This window comes from Aplosporella prunicola (genome assembly GCF_010093885.1).
Source record: "Aplosporella prunicola CBS 121167 unplaced genomic scaffold K452scaffold_17, whole genome shotgun sequence".
NCBI lineage: Eukaryota > Fungi > Ascomycota > Dothideomycetes > Botryosphaeriales > Aplosporellaceae > Aplosporella > Aplosporella prunicola.
This window is the reverse complement of record NW_022983545.1, coordinates 93218-111372: the sequence shown is the minus strand read 5'-3', so window position 1 is coordinate 111372 and position 18155 is coordinate 93218. Positions and strand designations below refer to the sequence as shown.

At 51.0% G+C, this 18155-nt stretch overlaps 5 protein-coding genes across 5 annotated transcripts; 3 read left to right on the top strand and 2 right to left on the bottom strand.

The window, feature by feature from the left end:
• Positions 1-272: 272 nt before the first annotated feature.
• Positions 273-3068, bottom strand: K452DRAFT_51973 (uncharacterized protein). Its single transcript, XM_033546784.1, has 7 exons — positions 2954-3068; positions 2486-2875; positions 1765-2373; positions 1352-1705; positions 1131-1301; positions 950-1077; positions 273-899 (listed from the first exon to the last, which is right to left on the bottom strand). The coding sequence occupies exons 1-7, from the start codon at positions 2975-2977 to the stop codon at positions 545-547; spliced, it is 2031 nt and encodes a 676-aa protein (XP_033395857.1). The 5' UTR covers positions 2978-3068; the 3' UTR covers positions 273-544.
• Positions 3069-3540: 472 nt separating this feature from the next.
• K452DRAFT_273702 (uncharacterized protein) lies at positions 3541-5572 on the top strand. Its single transcript, XM_033539159.1, has 3 exons — positions 3541-3691; positions 3749-4867; positions 4920-5572. Exons 1-3 carry the CDS (start codon positions 3551-3553, stop codon positions 5451-5453), a joined length of 1794 nt encoding a protein of 597 aa, XP_033395856.1. The 5' UTR covers positions 3541-3550; the 3' UTR covers positions 5454-5572.
• Positions 5573-6942: 1370 nt separating this feature from the next.
• Positions 6943-8179, top strand: K452DRAFT_252781 (uncharacterized protein). Its single transcript, XM_033538261.1, has 3 exons — positions 6943-7080; positions 7140-7541; positions 7605-8179. Exons 1-3 carry the CDS (start codon positions 7066-7068, stop codon positions 8043-8045), a joined length of 858 nt encoding a protein of 285 aa, XP_033395855.1. The 5' UTR covers positions 6943-7065; the 3' UTR covers positions 8046-8179.
• A 1827-nt stretch (positions 8180-10006) lies between these two features.
• On the top strand, positions 10007-10617 carry K452DRAFT_309930 (uncharacterized protein; the record flags this gene model as incomplete). Its single annotated transcript, XM_033543290.1, has 2 exons — positions 10007-10412; positions 10463-10617. 2 exons carry the CDS (start codon positions 10007-10009, stop codon positions 10615-10617), a joined length of 561 nt encoding a protein of 186 aa, XP_033395854.1.
• Positions 10618-13379: 2762 nt separating this feature from the next.
• On the bottom strand, positions 13380-17783 carry K452DRAFT_230612 (uncharacterized protein; the record flags this gene model as incomplete). Its single annotated transcript, XM_033537107.1, has 3 exons — positions 13380-15701; positions 15760-17418; positions 17469-17783. The coding sequence occupies 3 exons, from the start codon at positions 17781-17783 to the stop codon at positions 13380-13382; spliced, it is 4296 nt and encodes a 1431-aa protein (XP_033395853.1).
• Positions 17784-18155: the final 372 nt, after the last annotated feature.

Here is an 18155-nt window from a genome sequence, read left to right as displayed (position 1 = left end):
GCAGCGGCGATGATGACGTTGAGACAAGAACGGTGTAGGTGAGAAGAGAAGACCGCCTTCTAAGGCTCCACAGCCCAAAGGCGGCACCCATGTATAGTAAAGGGTATAAGAAGTTTCACCCTCATGGATTTTGTCAGGGTCTCAGGTCCCGCGTAGTCAATGAGGAACCAGCCGTGTCCAGAATCCCTGAAGGCATGAATGGTTCCACTAACCGCTGACTCTTTTCACGCTGCTGCTGGAATTGGCGCGAGAAGAGTGACTTGAGCCAGTCCCCCCCGCAGAGCTAGGTCGGCTGTTGCTCCGAGCTCGTCCTGCACGCCTGCTGCTGGTCTCGTCCACGGATGACGACTGATGGTGACGCCTCTGTAAGCAGGGCAGGTTAGTGGAGCTGTGAGTAAGCACACCGATCCGCTAAATAAATCAAAAAGAAAGGAAACGTGTTTATAGTAGCCTGCCCTGCCTGCTCTAGAGAGAAGAAAAAGTATACAAAATGTAATGTGGCAACGCTCGCTCCGGGACCTGACGCATCAAACAGCATACGGACTTAACGTACCGCATAGTCTTTGGGCCTTCGCTGACTAGACATGGCGTCGTCCTGCAGCCGGAGCGCTTCAAGCCTGCGCTGACTGTCCTGACTCAAGGGGTCGTTGTCGTCCGCGCGCGTGGGGGAGCTGACTTTTGATCCGGTTGCGGTCACCGCGGGGAGCTTGACGTCGACCTTGCCATTCTGCCTGGCGGCCGCAAGCTCAGCCAGCTTATCCCATCTCGACTGCCGCGATTGCTGCTCCTGAGGGGCGTTGTTCTGCTTCTCGGCATATTCATGCGAGCATTCGTCAAAGAGTTGAGGATTAACCTCCATGAAAAGTTTCATCGCATTGTAGACCATTCCGTGGATCGTTCTGATAACCTGTCAGCATGAACTCGGATCGCATGATGAATTGTGGCATACCTGTTCCAGTGACCCTTCGAGTTTTCATACAGGGGGGCGAACATGATGGGCAAGATGACTTCAACATTGTCGCTAACCAAGTTACAGAAGTACTCGTTGTTCCAGAAATAGAGCGCGCGCTCGGCAACCTTTGAACATAATTAGCCGACGGGTACTTGTCCACGATTGAGCCGGAACTTACCTGGAAGTGCGGGCTAGCAACCGACTTGGCCAATTGGCTAAACAGCGGCTCTTGAACCTTGGCAAACTCGGCCGGATCCATAACTTCAAAGATATCTTCGACCTCGTTCAGGAACATCACCTCCTTGGTGCTGTTGACCTTTGGCCAATAGCGGAGGAGACCCAGGACCACCTGCATGCATGTTAGTATGGATTTCAACGCGACCGACATGGTTAACGCACCTCTTCCGTCAGGGCAGCATCCTTTTCAAGGAACTGCACGATACAGTACGCAAGCTGCGGGTGATACATGCTAAGGCTCTTCACCTTGTGCATGGGAATCAAGACTCGGGTCAAGAAGAGCTTGTGCTCCTCCTTCAATGGGAGAGCGAAACCGTTGATAATCGAACCGAGAATTTCCAGCAACTCGGCAATACCGTTGAAGCGTTCGGTCTCGTAGATGAATTGGAAGAAAACGTTGTTGATGGACCGACGGATGTAAGAACGCAGGTTGAGGAACTTTCCGTAGATTCTGTGGAGAGTCGTCTTGAGGAAATCACGTTCCCGGGGATCTTCAGAATCAAATAATTCAAGCAACTGGTCTACGGTTAGTTCCAGTGAACTCCTTTTGGGTGGTACAAAGGATGGATACGTACCTGAAGAACGAAACCATGATCTATGTATTGCTTGGCGATGTTGGTGTTAAAGTCCTGGCTTTCAATGAAGCGCAAAAAGAACTCGTACACGACCTGAATGTGAGGCCAGGCGACCTCAAGCACAGGCTCGTCCTCTTCAGGGTCAAAGGCTTCGCCTTGCGGGTTCATCGGCGGCGGGATAGGGCGGAAGAGGTTCTTGGCGAACATTTCGACGACGCGAGGATACATCCGTTCCGTGATGACCTGCCTGTTGTTTGCAACATAGTCCAGCAACTCGTGCAGCGCCAAGCGCTTGATTTCCTTTGATTTCATGTCGCCGCTGGCATCGTTGAAATCGAAGATGATGTTGCATTGGTCGATCTTTTGCATGAAGAGCTCCTCCCGTTTGTTCGGGGCGACCTCGTGGAATCCAGGGAGCTTCTCGAGCTCGCGTTGTCTTTGGTCGGAGATGTCGAAGCGCGACGAGTGCTGTCGCTTTGGGGTTCTGATGCCCTCGGCAACATCCTTGGGGGTGGTCTGCAAACGATCGAAGAGGAGAGATTTCGAGCCGGCTTTCGGGGGGAGCAGGTCTCCAGGCATGGTCTCAGCGGCTCCGGGTGGTGGGATGTGCTGCAAGGTGGAGAGGTTAGCGGTGTTCATTGTCTGGGGGGAATGCGCCCAAAAGCTCCGACCAACTATGGGCCAGGCTCATAGCGAGCTTGGTGAGACATTGGATACTCACAGGTGCGCTAGGGCTGATGACAACACTAGGCGCCAAACCCTGACCACGGTTCGGCGTGCCAGGCACAGCGCCGCCCATGCCGTTGTTCGTCGCTCCCTGAGGCATATGAGGCTGACCGCTCATGAACTGTGCGCCGGGCGCCAGGGAGCTGGGAAGGCCGGGCTGGCCTGGCTGCGCCGAGCCCTGAGGACCGCCCGCGGCATTGTCGTTGGACGGAAGAGGCTTGTTGCGGGGATCGGTAGCTAGTTGAGTGGTTGAGGAAGTGGGCGTGGCATGGGCGGAACTGGCAGGCGATTGCGACTGAGAGCCGCCGTGGGAGGGTGAGGAGGTGCCCGACTCACTCTTTTTCTTGGAGGATGATTTGGAATCATGGGCACGAAGCTTGTCGGACTAGGAGCCCCGTCAGTCAGTCGCGGGTGACGAGGCGTTGCGGGCGGGAAGGGGGACATGGATGTCGGGGAACCTTACCACTCTCTGCCGAAAGCCCTTCATGGTTTGAGGCGTGCGCTTCGGCGCCCGGATGTAGAAGACGGGACCAAGGGTGATATGGGGAGGTGCAGCGAGTCACGGCGGTCACCAGGGCAGAGGAGCGTGTCGCCCGACAATGGCCTGGGTAGCGATGGAGTCTGGATGCGTGGTGGCTGGCGCCAGACGTAGGATCGATCAGATGCGGATCTACGAGGAGCAGGCGGGCATCGAGAGACGTGGGTGCAGGCGTGCGGTGCGTGTCGCTCGGTGATGTCTACGCAAGTGACGGCTGGCGACAGGTCGACGGACGGGGAAGCGCCGACAAGAGGCCGACGAGGAGAGCGGGAGATGGGGTTTCACCTCGGGCGGTGGTAGCAGATGGAGGGACGGTGCTCGCGCAAGGAGTGAAAGGGTGTTAGGGACGCGACTGGGTTGAGGAACTCTCTCCTCAAACAGGCCGAGGAGGTGGTGATGTTCGAGCGTGTAGGGTCCAAGCTCGCTAGCGTGAGATGAGCAGCTGCGGGGCTTCAATAAATTTGGATCAAGACTGACTGTCTTCATCCTTCTTGTTGCTGCGTAGTCGCCGCTGCCGTGGACATGGACGGTCTCTTTGCCCCGGCCGCCGCTCCATCGCGCCCGGTGCCGCCGCGCGCCGTCGTGAGCATCGAGCATCCGTGCCTCGTGCGCAACATTGATAATGGCCTCAAGTCGCTGGGCGGCGGCGTTGCCCTCGAAAAGGTAGTACCTTGGAATCCCTCTACCTATCCTGGCCCACAAACCTGACGCCGCCACTAGTTCCTTCACCTGCACGACGTGCACAAGACCATCGGCGCTTCGCTCCGCCCCGACGACGCCATGGCCAAGCCTGTCATGTCTACCTTCGTCCGCACCCAGAACCTTCTCGTGAAGCTCTCGCTCCCAAAGCGGACCGGCCGCAAGCGCAAGAGAGGCTCCGACGACCCATGGACCGCTGACCCTCTTCTAGCTGACGCGACCTCTCACACTGACCCCAGCATCCTCTTGAGGAGCCTGCGCGACAATCCTGACGGCTACGGCGTCGAGCTTGTTGGGCACGCACGAGAGACTCACCGCTTCCGCAGCCTGCCCGACTTTCAGTATGCCACGTCGGCAAGCCCGCTAGCTCACATGCTCCGCGAAAACTTGCTGCCTTTTGAATATTCAAAGCTCAAGCACTTCAATCTCGATGACCGCCGAGAAAACGGCATCGGTGGTGACGTTGGCCCTTCTCCTCAATTCACAAACGTTGACGTGCCTTTCAACTACGTCTACCGCCAAAACCCTGCCGTAAAATATGCCAAAGACGCCGAAGGCCAGGCTATGCTGTACAATCCGACAGCGATCCGCAAGTTTATAATGCATCAAGTGTCCATCGACGCCGAGTCCGTTCTCAATGAATCTCCCGTTCCCCTTCCACCCGAGGAGACGCTGGATCCTCACATCCAGAGTACAATTCAAAAGATTCGCGCTCTGATGGAAGAAAGGCCAATCATGACGAAGCGTTATCTTATGAACCACATGGTTGGAACCACGGACGACGTCATTAAAAGTTCATATGCCTATGTTGGGTTCTCTTTCAGGTCCGGCCCCTGGAGAGACACGCTCGTGAAATTTGGCTGCGATCCCAGGACCGACCCCAAATACCGTGTCTTTCAAACAGTCATGTTCAAAATCATCTTACCATCAGAAAAGGAATCTAGCAACGATCCCAACAAGTGGATGGATGCTCGAAACGTGTGGAGGCGGCAGGCGAAGACGAGAACGTACGATAAGCTTACTTACCTTTTTGACGGCAAGGAGATTATCCCCGACGGCAAGATCTGGCAAGTGTGCGACATCACAGACCCTCAGCTCAAACGATTAATAGACACCGACAATTTGCGCAAAGAATGCAACGTGAGTGAATATACAACTTCGAGCTCTGTGACTTCTCTGACCAAGCAAGCAGATCAAATCAGATGGTTGGTTCCAGAACGGGACGTGGGCAAAGGTCAAAGTGCTGATGCGGGATAAGATCGGGATCATCATGAAGGGCGGGACACCTAACGACGACGAGTACAAACGCGTCATGGAGTTCCCTGACATCATTACCAAGGACAACATCGACGAGACAACAATTGGGAGGGATCTCCGCGTCTCGAAGAAGGAATCACGCATGTTGACTGATATCCGGAACATGGCCAAGCTCAAGTACAACCGCCCACTCAAAACCGGACAAGAAGACATCGAAACGGCGGACAGTCCGGAGGCCTCCCAATCCGCCATGAACAACACGCCTGGGGAAACGGAGACACAAGAGCCTCTTGACCACCGACTTTCGGATGCTGGGCTTGAGCAAGGCGACAGTTATGCTCAGGTCGCATCGCCGGCTTCTGAAGACCTTGAAGACGGAGCATCGGAGGACGAGGCGGATGGAGTTGATGCGTTAATGGGCGGTACAGAGGAAGAAGGAGCATTTGACGAAGGGGAAGATGTAGCGTGATATGGTGGCTAGCGTGGGCACGTAACATCCGTCACCGTGAACCGGGATCTGCAGTATAGCGAGACAAAGGACAATACAAGAACTCCCTACAGAGTACTCCTTGCCTAGCTCCCACTCCGAGCCCCGGGTATAGGCAAAAAGGTCTTAGAGCACATGAAGTCCGTCATTGCGAACTAAGAACGATATAAGCAGTCCCTCTAGAGTACTCCTTACCTAGCTCTCAGCCCGGGTCCCAGGTATAGGTAAGAAAAGTCTTAGAGCACGCAGAGCCTTTGTATATTTTAACTAGGTCTCTCCTTCAACCCCCTACAAGCATCACTACGTAGTACCTCGCAAGACGGTAAATCCCGCTTCACGGTGACGGACGTTACATGAAGGGAAGCCTTAAGGGAAGGGTCTCTCCGGAAAGGAAACGGATATGCCGATGGACGCAAGTACCATTCATACGAAAGCGGTTCACACCTGCACGGCGCGCCAGGGGCACCACTTTCACTGTGCCTGTGCACGCGTTTGTTCATTTGTTCTGGCCCGGTGTCCTCCGTCGCGGATATTTTACGAGAAGTGCGTTGTAAGTAAGGAGCTTCTCTCGAGGGTGTGAGATAATTATCAGGAAGGAAACGTAAGAAGATCCGACATTTTTGCTTTTTCGCTGTTAGGAAACAGGAGCGTCGAGTGTCAAAAGAAACATGATGTCTTGCCCTGAGTAATGAGGATGAGGCCACGACTCGCGTATTATGATCGTCGCCAGGGATTTGACATCTATACGAGCCCTACCCGCAGGCACTTCGACCTCTGTCTATGTGACCATCTCTCCATATACTTCGTTATACAGCGGACTCCCGTCCAAGAGGCCGGAACTCCAACACTGGATACTCTGGACCAAGCAGCGCGCAACCTCAAATCGCCTGGCAAAGACAGATCAAGCTGCTATTGAAGGGCTGTGCTTGTCTATCACCAATCTCCCCACGGACGTAGGTCTCAATAAGCCCATGCTTTTTGGGCACGCTCATCCGTGCCCTGGGGGCTGTGGGCGGCGTGGACGAAAATGTCACAGCGCGGAAGGTGGGTTTGCCGTGGTTGTCTGGGCGCACCTAGTACTACGTAGTGGTGGTAGGGCCGCGATATAATCTCTTTAAGGCGTAGAGGTTGCCGATGGCAACTTGCGACTCTTCTGGGGAGTATCGCCAGGAGAGCCCAGAGTAGGCATTTGACTGGGGTAGATGTCTAGGAAGGCGTTGTAGGCTAACCATGTATGAGCAAGACAAGCAACGCCACTGCCTTCTTTCCTTTTAAGTTAAATTGCTTCTCGTGTTAACCCGCTCCAGAGTCCCGCTCTCACCTATCTTCGTGTCCGTATGCCGGATCCACTGGCGCTTCGTATTTACCGCTTGCCCAAAGCGTGCCTTCCTATCCTAGAATGCTATGTGAACCTGTCTATATAAGCACAGTCATTTTCCCCTCGAACCTTCTCTTTGTCTCCAACAACCACCACGCAATCCCAAGCAGCCCGGTGCTTTGCCCAACTATCGCTCATTCTCCTGTCTATTCTCTGCAGATTCACTCATTCGCAAGCACGGGACATCTTTCACAAACGCTCTTTACTTTAAACAAGATGGTTAAGTTCACGGTTCGTCGATGCTGCCTTCATGTTGATATTTCTGCTCCAACCTCTAACAAACGGACCAGACTCTGTTTGGCGGTGCTGTCATCAGTGCCAGCAGCATCGCTTCCGCTGCGGTTCTCCCGCGCTCCCCCTTCACTCGCCCTCACGCCGCCTTTGACAACAACGGCGTTGTCGCCGCTACCAGCCCTGCCATCAGCATCTGGTACGACGCTGGCAGTGGCGAGAGCACAAACACCAATCTCCTTCACACGTACACCTGCTACGAGGGCAACCCGCACACGAAGTACCCCCCTTCGGCCAAGGAATGGCTCAGCTTTGAGAACCTGTGGAAGATCAACGTGGCCGAGATCCGCAAGTCCGAGGGCGATGAGAACGTTCTGAAGGCCTTCAAGGATGCTATCATCAAGGCGAGTGAGGAGACCAAGGTCGACAAGAGACTCATCCTGGCTTTGGTCATGCAGGAGGTAAGACAAGTCTAAAGCCACCACTTTCAAGAAATACCAGAATGACTAACCAAATCTCCATAGTCCACGGGCAATGTTCACGTGGCGCCCTCCTGGTCTGGCAACTGCGGTATCTTGCAGGCTCACCCGCCTTGCAGCTCGTACAACGACTTGATCAGCGGCGGTGCTTCGGCCGTCGACGCCATCCACACGATGCTCATGGAGGGTCTTCAGGGCACGAGCTCTGGCTACCCTGGTCTGGCGCAAGCCCTCAACAACGGCTCCTGGAAGGGCAACCCGTTCCCCGGCAACCCGTACGCGGCCGCGCGTATCTACAACTCTGGCAGCATCGCCGAAACTGCCGCCGGCTCCCACGGCGTCCTTGACGTTAGCGTCGTTCAGGGCGACGTTGTTGCGTACGCGAACGATGTTGCGAACAGGCTGATGGGCTGGAACGGCGACGTCGCTGGCTGTACCATCAGTGCCACGGCGTGCGGTCTGCGCAGCATGAGCGAGTGCGTCTAGGCGCGAGGATATGAGGAACGATCTGGAAGAAACGAACCATTAGTTCGAAGCCTTTCTGTCTTATATGCTGTTTAATTCTGTAATTCATAGCCTAATATGGGCTCGGACTGGCGCGGTGGAAAACTGTAACTCCCTTTTAGGAACAACTGATTACGATTTCTATCATACTGTATTAATTGAAGTGATGAGAAGCTTATTACAGTCTAACACTTTCTCAAATCATACTTGTAAAAGGGTATGGAACTTGACGAGCAATGTAATTGTATTGAGCTGAAAGGCAGGGAAGCCTTCTCTCTAAATCGATAGCATCGATTTCAAGACGTGCTCATACGGGTTTTAGAAGGTTCTGAATAATCTGCCTACCCCTGTATATACCTTACTTCTCCTTGTCTGCTCTGTGTTCTTGTGCCCTTACGGGACATTCCTATACCCTTGTAATTAGTACCTTTCTCTGTTCTCGAATGTTCTTGCACTTGCACATTATAATTATATGTACGTTTTTTATGCTTTTTAATATTCTAATACATAAGGATCTGCTCACCTCCGTAGCTATGTAGCACTTACTAGCGGCTGTATTATGGCCTTCTATAACTACGTAAAGGGTACTCGGTGGGTACGGTAAATTCCAGCCCTCGTGCTTACATGGGATATTTTTAGCATTACTATTTTCGGTACTTTGTAGATTTTCGAATACTCTTGTATCCTGGTATTGTTTTATCTTTTTGACTATAAAACGTCTACTAAAGACGGTGCTCTAGCTTATTAGAGCTACGTAAAGAGTACTCGGTGGGTATCGTAGACTTTACTGAATATATTCTTAAAAAGTGGGTAAGCCGGGTTAAAAAAAAGAGGTAAATCACCCGAGATCTTTTTGCAAACACGTGCTTCTCGACGGGAAGAGAGGGGTGAGTTGATATTTAATGCTTGAGTGAGCTGGCGGCATAGCGCTTTCTTCTCTAGCGTGGAGAAAATGTTCTGAGATTTGCAACCGGAATGCTGGATGTCATGTGATGTGGGGCCTATGTTAACTTACACGGTAATATCTCTTTAAGATTCTAAAAATTTATCTTCAGTTGTTTGGGCAGTCTTGAAATTATGTTGTTGATCATCAGCGATGGCTTCCACTAAGCTACACCTCGTGTTTACAACAATAGCATAAAGCACTGTAAACCGATGGCGTCGATTATCACTGTAATATAAAACCCGAACTTGACACACATATGTTGTTTTTACCTTCGTCCTTCTTCAGAGTAACAGAACACTAAAGCTTCCTTACATAGTCGGACGAGATGCCTCCTATGGAATCCCCCATTTGTATCTGGCCAGACTAAGTGTTTCGAGGAAGACTGCTGTAGAGGCTGAGACTCAGATATTTACCAAACTAATAGGTCTATAGCTTACTTCCCGCAGAGTACCGAGATGGACCCAATCTTGAGCCGTTTCTTTAGCCTCATCAAAAACATGTGGCAATGAAGCGCCTTTCTGGCAAACCAATGAGAGCATTGTTAGTTAAGTCATTTTCAGGTAGTTTGTTTGGACGGCATGGAAATACGCGTTGAAGACCTCCGATAACCATACACTGAAATTGTATGTATTTATTGCAGAATGATCCGCCCTTGAAGAATATCTGTATTAGGCCTGTCTGCCGCGGGTTGATTTTAAATCTAGTATGGCATGGGTGAAGATGGACGTTTGTAAAGGGACAAGGAGGGGATGTGTAAAAAAAAAAAAAAAAAAAGAAAAAAAGAAAGATGCAGTCTGGCGGTGTAGCAAGTAAGCAGTCATTACCTTTGTGGCTCTTTCCTTCACAGACGGCTGTGCAATCTAGCGAAATCCCGGCTGTCTTATTTAAATCTCCGGTCACCTTCTGTCTCTTTTGTCTCTCCAACAACATCTAACTCCCTGATACAGACAGTAGCAAAACATCATATCACAACAACCGGTATTCGAGAACCTATACAATGAGCGAACCCAGTCCTCACGCCGGGGTTGAGGGAGATCCGGAGGCAAGCCTGATGTCACTTGCCCAGAAGGTATTTGAAGGTGTAAAAAAAGCTGAGCACCTAGAAAGCGAGGCCGCAGAGCAGCGTCAACGACTGAAAGAGCACTACGAAAGCTTGGAAAATATGGTAAAAGGATGCACCGAATTCGTTGCCTTTAGGGTTCCACGACAATTCGAGAAGCGGTATGCATGTCTCTGGAAGCTTGGTATGATGCGCAACCGTTGCTTGTTGCTCGAGCACGACCTGAACAGCACAGAGCGCATAAATCTTGGCCATTCCCTTGGGATTGAAACTGAGACTTTCTGCAAGTTGCTCTGCGTCTCGGAAGACGAGCTGGCAGAGTTGGTTGGGCCAAAAGGTGACGGTGAGTCCACCAAAGCTCGCTCAAAATGAACGAATCTGACACAGTCACAGGAAACAAAGATGGCATGAAGGCGGAGAGAGCGACCTCCATTGGCAGCCCGCCTTTAGGCTCTCATGAACAGACCTCCCAAGCTGGACAGGACAATAAGACCGTGGACAAATCGCAGGTTCTCCCAGCTGGTACCAGTGACGACAATTCGCAGTGATTGTCGAAAAGGATTGGGTCTATCGACTCAATCACATCACTGATGCCAAAACTGTGAATAATCGGCTCTCTCAGACAGGCCGTATTTGCGGATCACTATCCCAAAGGATGGATACCCGGTCAGCCAATGCTGTTGGTGGATTGTTCATTCAGGCGTCGGTTGCAAGGTTCGAAGATGGGTTGAAATGCTGCGGGAAATGCTCAACACAGAGAATCGAGGGTGTCGGTTTCCACGTCACCAACACTGAAACCACGAAAACCTGGCCCCTTGAAGTAGACTGGATTTGGAGGACATGGATGATCAATTTTCTGGTTAATTGGTTGGTCCAGGCATTAGTTACCGAGCGAAACGCTCGATGCGCAAAAGTTAATACTCGATTCAAATTCAACTACATTCATTTCTTCCAAATATGCACCAAACACAGCAGCCTGATATGATAAGCATGCCAATGCGGTACTTTCAAGTATCAACGTATCCCCATGCGCCTGTATAGTAACCAGTGATCCCATTTGTATCACCTCATGGGAGTACACGGCCAGGGAACGGGGGCAAAGAAAGTGCTTCATCACTGCATACCAACTACCACCGTTGTATTTGAAAAGCAGGACCAAAACCAAGCAGTGCAAGGTTGCCGACAGGAAATGTTTTGGTAGTACAAAAGAAAGAATTTACATGAACCATCGAGGTTCTTAGTTCATTATAATTAATAGCATCAGCACCATGGATTTTCCTCGACTTTCCATCTGTATTGGGTTACAAGTAAGGTCGAGATTCGGGAATTATGCCATCCTTGGATACAGTGTCCTTGGCATTGTTACCAGATGCTTGTGGATTGAGCATCTGATTCGTTAAGTTGTTGAAGGTGTTCCTATGGATTTCCATAGGGGCTTTATCTTCGCTTGTATACTTCGGGATGTGGAGTCAATTAAGAACAGTGAGGAATTCCGGACGCTAGGGAGTAAGCTGTTTTGTAAAGTCTATGGCGTATTATTTATAAGCGCATAAATCGACAGTTTCGACCGATTCACACTGTGATGGATGGTGTGCTTGAAGTTTTGAATGCAGAGTACTGTGAGAAGGGGTGAGCGGAGAAAAGAACGAGTTGATAAAGTTTAGAGTTTATTTGGTAAGAGAGTGCAGATGAAATGGGAATATGTTATAGCGTTCGCCGTCTACTAAGTATAGTTAAGGATTTAATAGAATAAAAGTTTAGTATCACAGTGAAAGTAGAAGTATATGGGCAATCGGTATAGCATTTATGTATACTTCTCTACTGACATCTTCTTACTGACCGAAATTAGCGATTATGGACTTCTTTTACCTTTGTTATACCGCTTTATTCTCTGTAGATACTGAATTCTTAATACTCTACCACTTAAAGCCGCTTAAAGCGTACTTATTCTTTACCTTTACAACACCACCGAGGCTTCTGAGTGATGCTAATGCTTATTTCCTATGAGATACGGCTAAAAACTCTTAGGTGTATATGCCTCCTTACTACGCGACACGATGAAGTATTTGTTAGGTAGAAAGGATGTACTCTGTTAGGTATACATAGAGTGTGCAGTATGAAGCAGTAGAGGGTATATACCGAAATACATATGTGATACATCATAAGGCCGTGTGTAGTATCGATTGCTACCTACAAAACAAGCTGTATCCCTATGTATATCTACTTCTTGTATGATTACATCGTCTACTGCATGCTTATGCTGTAGGTCTTGCTTTAGGATGCTTAGAGATATCCCGTGTAGTTAGGTAAAGTGCTTACGCTTACCCCTAAAGGTAGCCGTATAGCTACGTCTCCGCCTTTCTTGCTTATCTCGCCTGCCCTTCTATACCTACCCGGAACATATTCTACAGTACCGCTATACGCAATTGCATATTCTTGAGCGTATACGCCTGCGGTATAGATAGATGTAGTTTAGATGATACGTTTATATCTATATTATATTATCTTTTTGCATACAAACTGCACGTACAGGCCTGCTAGATGCGTATATATAGACTACTTTTAGCGTAGACGTAGTTGAAAAGTATGTAGTAGAGAAATCGAGTCTAAAAGGTGCGGTATATGTATAGACGAGGCCCTTTGTGTTATACTTCTATGGGGATGAATGTATATAAATACCCGCCTATTTGATTTGTGGCTATGCAAAGTGGGTTTTTTGTGGCCATGCAAAACGCTTGCTAATAGAATTTGGGCTTCCACTTCTATATCTTGATTCGTTCCCACTCAAAGTTTATCGCCTGTAGATGCTATTAATACCAGTCTGCTTGTCACTTCGAAGTTATTCTACTGAGCATAGTATATAGTATTTAGATGCGAGTATAATGATCATTATAAACAAAGGGCTCTTTGTCTTAGATGGAAGTGTGGAGATGATTCTATAATGTGCGTGCTACCTTCACAAAGAATCAACAGGCTCGATTTGTATCAATTGCGCCAGTAGCTGTTGAAGAAACTCATTCAGTTGCATAATGCGTCTACTATCTAGATTGTCCACCTCAGTGGACAAGCAAAAACGCGTGGTTATCCATACGTTTGTCTAATTCATAAGGGCAGGTAAATCCGACCAAGCCCCAAACTTTTCCGTCCACCATACGTAAAAGCCATACCAAAGTCCATCCCAACGTGTCGATTAAAGCGTGATTACGTAGCGACAAAGACGTGATTAATAGTAAAAAAACATGTGTGCGCATTGACGCGGTATGTGTGACCACGCCAACGCGCACAAGACCAATTACCCAACACCACCCGTTTACCGCTTAGCGAAGTTGAGGTACCTCGCCGCAAGGAACAGGAGGAGCAGGTTGCTGCCGATGAAGGCAATGAAGATGCCCAGGTCGCGCCAGCGGTTGACAAAGTCGTAGCCCAGGGGCGAGTAGAACTCGTCGCCGACCTTGTAGGCGCAGTACTCGCAGTTGCTGGTCGAGTTGTCGACAATGTAGCCGGGCCCGCTGCTCGCGAAGAATGCAGACATGTATTCGCCGCAGGTCTGGCCGAGGGGCGCGGTGAAGGTGTTGAGCTCGCCCGTCGAGCACGTGACCTCCCGGTCGTGCAGCTCTGTCACCACCATACCACCAATCAACCTAGTGAATGGATCTAACTGGTATAACCAGCGCCATCCGTTAGGGATTTGGGGCTGGGGAATGGTGACACCACAGAAGAGGGCGAAAATAATGATGATGAAGGGGTTGACGAGCGCAGCGATGAAGGGCGTGGGCGTGATCGCGGCGATCAGCTGCCCAAGCGTAACAGAGAAGACCTCGCAGATCAGAATCATAAAGAACTGGTAACCAGCCCTGTCGGAAGCGTACTGGAAGTTAGGGATGTAGTAGATCGGCAGGAAGAAGAACACAGCGCAGAGAACGCTGTAAGGCATCTCGGCAAGAACCTGTGCAAGAGCGAACGGGAACTGCCTGTAAGCCTTGGAGGCCTGTTCGCGGGCAGAGACCATCCTAGCCATTGCGTACTTGGGCTCGACTTGCGCGAGAATCAGGGCGGGAAGGACAGTGACCTGGAAAATGACGAAGATCCGGTACTGCAGCGAGGAACGAGAGTCGTCGAGCTGAAGGAAAGCGAGACCAGTCAACAGAGCGAGAATGACGTGGTTGAAGAGACGAGTGAAGCCGTAGTTGGGAGTGCGCCAGAAGCAGAGCTGCGTGCGGGCGTTGACCTTCTTGATCTGGTACCAAAGCGGGGTAGCAAACTCCGTCTGCATCAGCTCCTGGCCAGCATTGTTCTCCGCTGTACGCTCGTTCTTCATGCGGACAATCTCTTCCTTAGTTGCGGCGAGTTCGGGAGAGTCGGCCCAGATGTCGGCCCAGTCGCGGTCACCGATACGAGGAGCCTGGCCGGCACCGATGGCGTCCAGCATCCACTCAGCGGGGTTGAGATCAGGCGGGCAGTCAGCTCCCCGGCGGTGGAAGTAGTCCAGAAGAACGCAGGCATCCTCTCCGATATCACCGAAGTAGACGCAGCGACCTCCCCTCTGCAGAAGCAGAAGCCTGTCGAAACTCTCGAAAAGAGCAGAGTTAGGCTGGTGAATCGTGCACAGAATAGCCTGACCAGCTGCGGCAAGCTTCTTCAAGAAACGGACAATGTTCCAGGCGCTTTGACTGTCAAGACCGGAGGTGGGTTCGTCAAGGAAAAGAAGAAGCTCCGGCTTGGCAGCCAGTTCGACACCAATAGTGACACGCTTGCGTTGCTCAACAGCCAGACCACTCTCGGGGTCACCGATGATAGCGTCCGCAATGTCTTCCATTTCAAGCAGGGAGATGACTTCCTCAACGTAAGCGTACTTCTCGGCCTGGGGAACGTGGAACGGCTGGCGGAGATCAGCAGAGAAGCGCAGAGCCTCGCGGACAGTTTGGGCCGGCTCGTGGACATCGAGTTGCTCGGCATAGGCGGTTCCACGCTGGAAAGCGATGCCAGGCACTTTGCCGTCGATCAGCTTGTCTCCGCTAATCACACCGATGTTTTTCCTGGACGCCAGCACGTCGAGCAGGGTCGTCTTGCCGGCACCGGAGGCACCCATCAGAGCGGTGAGTTGACCGGGCTTAACGTAGCCGTAAATGTTGTTCAACAAACGGAGTTGGCCAGAGCCACCGGGCATTGGAACGTCATAGCAGAGGTCTTCCCAGGTAAGAACAGCCTTGGAGTTGATCTTCAGACCCTCGCCCTCTTCCTCGGTTTCCTTCCGGTTCTTTCTCTCCTTCTTTTGCTTCAGGTCCTCGTTCAACTTCTTCAGCTCAGCATTCTCTTTGGCGAAGAAGGTCACGGTCTTGCCACCAGCGCCCCATTTGATATGTTCTCCCAGGAAAGCATTGGCTCCAAGGAAGCCAACAATAAGGACAATCATGATACCCCAGTTGCGCCAGAGTTTCTCTGGGTGGTATGAGAAGGCCGCCGTGATGTAGTCTTTTCCAGAGATAATCGCGCTGCCAGGTGTACTTCCGGCGAGAGTGCATGACTGATGCTCAATTTCTCCGTAAGGTGGAATCAACGACTCAGAAGTGCATGTTATGTCTAACCGCTTAAACTCGTTCATCATGAGTGAAGAGAAACCGAGACCAAGTGCCTAAAAACGTGTAAGTTACTATGACCACAATAGGGTAAGAAATCTTGTAGGAACTCACGTTAATCCAGAAAATCCATTTCAACCATACTTGCTCCGATTGAGGCTGAATGAGGTATCCGCAGGTAAGCACAAACAGAGTGATGATTGTACCGGCAAGACGGATGGCCACATCGAAGTCCGGACACATACATCCGACGGTACGGAAGAAAAGAGTCATCGAGAGGTATCCAGAGACGATCATCAAGACGAAGGTGAAGAAAGCACCTGGATCCCGGACGAGACCGCACATGAAGTAGACCATGACGCTGAAAACGAAGATCTGAGCCGTTGCAAAAGCCGTGTCCACGATGATCTGAGCAATCCACAAGGCAGAAGGACGATGAAATGTGTAAGCGCGGTGCTTATTGACGATAGGTCGTCCCATCATAGTGGAAGCCAGCTCGGAGAAGGCCTGGAAAGCGTTGAACAGAAGGGAGATGAACAGTAAACCACCACGCGTGAAAGCGCCAGCGGACGTTTGAGGGAGGTCAAGCCAGACAGTACCGAGAAGGATAGCCACGATGATGGAAGTAAGCCAGGAGACAACAAGGGAGAACCGGTCCTGCCATTTGAGAGCGAATTGGCGGCGCATCAAGGCCCAGACCTGGAGGTAGAAAGGGATAGTGTAAACCGAACGCTTGGACGCATGACGCTTGCTCTGGTGAACAGCCGTCTGGAAATCATCGTAAACTTGCTTCTCGTCCTGGATCTGCTGGCGGTATTGAGTCATTTCATGGTTCAGACGGGCGGCGACATCGGAGTTCTTGAAAGCTTCCGCCAAGGCCTCGGGGTTGCTGGGAACATCCTTCTCGCTACGGCCGGCCTTGAAATCTCTCTCGAAAGGATCGGTACATCCAGTAAGGTAGTCCGGAGTGGTTTGTCTAGGCTTCTCCAAGAAACCAAGGTTCTCGAAATACGCGCGGGCCTCTTGAGCCGGACCATAGTAAACTTGGCGACCGGAATCAATAACCATGACCTTGTCAAACACCTTATAGATGGATTCGGAGGCCTGGTAGAGCGAAACGAACGTGGTGACTTGGTGGATATCCGTCAAGATGCGAAGAGACTTGGCGTAGTCCAGGGCAGTGGATGCGTCCAGACCGCGGGTTGAGTTATCCCATGAGCACACAGAAGCATTCGTGATCATCATCTCAGCGATGGAAACGCGTTTACGCTCACCACCAGAGACACCACGAACGAAAGGGTTTCCGACGATTGTGTTTTTGGTGTGCTCAATGTTGAACATCTTGAGCAGCATGTCGATGACTCTCTCCTTGAAAGCGTGCCTGCTGAGACCACCGGGCCGCGTTCCAGGGACCTTGGTATCCAGAGCAAATTCAAGGGTCTGGCCAACCGTCAAAGTGGGGTGGTGGACGTCGTCCTCCTCGTTGTAGACAGCCTCGCCGCGGTAGCGCTTCTCGAACGTTTCGTTGTCGAAGGGGCCGTAGAGGACGGTGCCGTCAACCTTGGTGTAGCCGAATCGTTGGTTGGCCAAAACCTTCAAACAAGTCGTGCATCCGGATCCTGGGCGACCAAGAACGAGGACCATCTCACCAGGTTTGGCGACTCCCTTGAAGTCCTTAAGGATGTCGAATTCTTGTCCTGATTTGCCTACTCCCAGGAGGTTCTTGCCGGTCTCGTAAACATTGAAGAAAGAGGTGAAGGCCTGAGGAAATGTCTACACGGAGATTAGTTGGGGTGGGGGATACAATATAGACAAACTCTTACCTTGACATAGTTTTTGACACCACCGATACCGCTGACGGTCAATCCGTCCCAGTATACACCAATCTGTTTCGGCTTGATACCGGCTTCCTCATCCTCGCCTTTGTGACCTCTCAAGACTGATTCGAGATCAAACGGCTCCGAGTCAGAGCCCTCTGAGGAAGGGGCCTTCTCTTCATCGACGATGGGGGTCTTATGGGTACCAGTGCGCTTCGAGTGATGGGTGAGCTTCGTCAATTCCCTGTTAAGCTCCTGGAATTCGTTCTCGGCCTTTTGAACATTAACGCCATGAATGGACTCATAGCCACCGGCCTTCATGGAAAGAGAGCTTTCGCTCTGCTTCTCAGAGACCGAGGTCTTGGACTCCGTAATGATTGTAGTAGTGATCGTTTCCGAGGCCTCGGTGTATTGGTAAACCTGGTCAGGGATGTTAAGATCCATGATGGGCTGTCGGATGGTCAATCAGCCAAGCGAAGGGTGCTAGACTGTCCGCTACGACCTAAAAAGGTCAAAAAAGGAAAAGAAAGGAAGCCGACTGCACAACTCGAGGAAAAGAGAAACAGAGAGGAAACAGCAGACAAATAAAAGAAACGGTATCGGCAATATGACCGGGGTACAAAGCCGTTGGGCCCTGGGTGCGGCGCCGCCCTTTAGCTTAAATCCGCATGTCCGTGGCGATGGAAAAGCAAT

Bases quoted from the DNA above. Each gene is read 5' to 3' on its own strand.
- K452DRAFT_273702 (XM_033539159.1), top strand. From the start codon at position 3,551: ATGGACGGTCTCTTTGCCCCGGCCGCCGCTCCATCGCGCCCGGTGCCG. The intron at 3,692-3,748 runs GTAGTACCTTGG...CGCCGCCACTAG, and splicing joins GCGGCGTTGCCCTCGAAAAG to TTCCTTCACCTGCACGACGT. The intron at 4,868-4,919 runs GTGAGTGAATAT...CCAAGCAAGCAG, and splicing joins ATTTGCGCAAAGAATGCAAC to ATCAAATCAGATGGTTGGTT.
- K452DRAFT_252781 (XM_033538261.1), top strand. The intron at 7,542-7,604 runs GTAAGACAAGTC...AAATCTCCATAG, and splicing joins TGGCTTTGGTCATGCAGGAG to TCCACGGGCAATGTTCACGT.
- K452DRAFT_51973 (XM_033546784.1), bottom strand. From the start codon at position 2,977: ATGAAGGGCTTTCGGCAGAGAGTG. The intron at 2,374-2,485 runs GTGAGTATCCAA...TCCACCTTGCAG, and splicing joins TCATCAGCCCTAGCGCACCT to CACATCCCACCACCCGGAGC. The intron at 900-949 runs GTATGCCACAAT...ACAGGTTATCAG, and splicing joins TCGAAGGGTCACTGGAACAG to AACGATCCACGGAATGGTCT.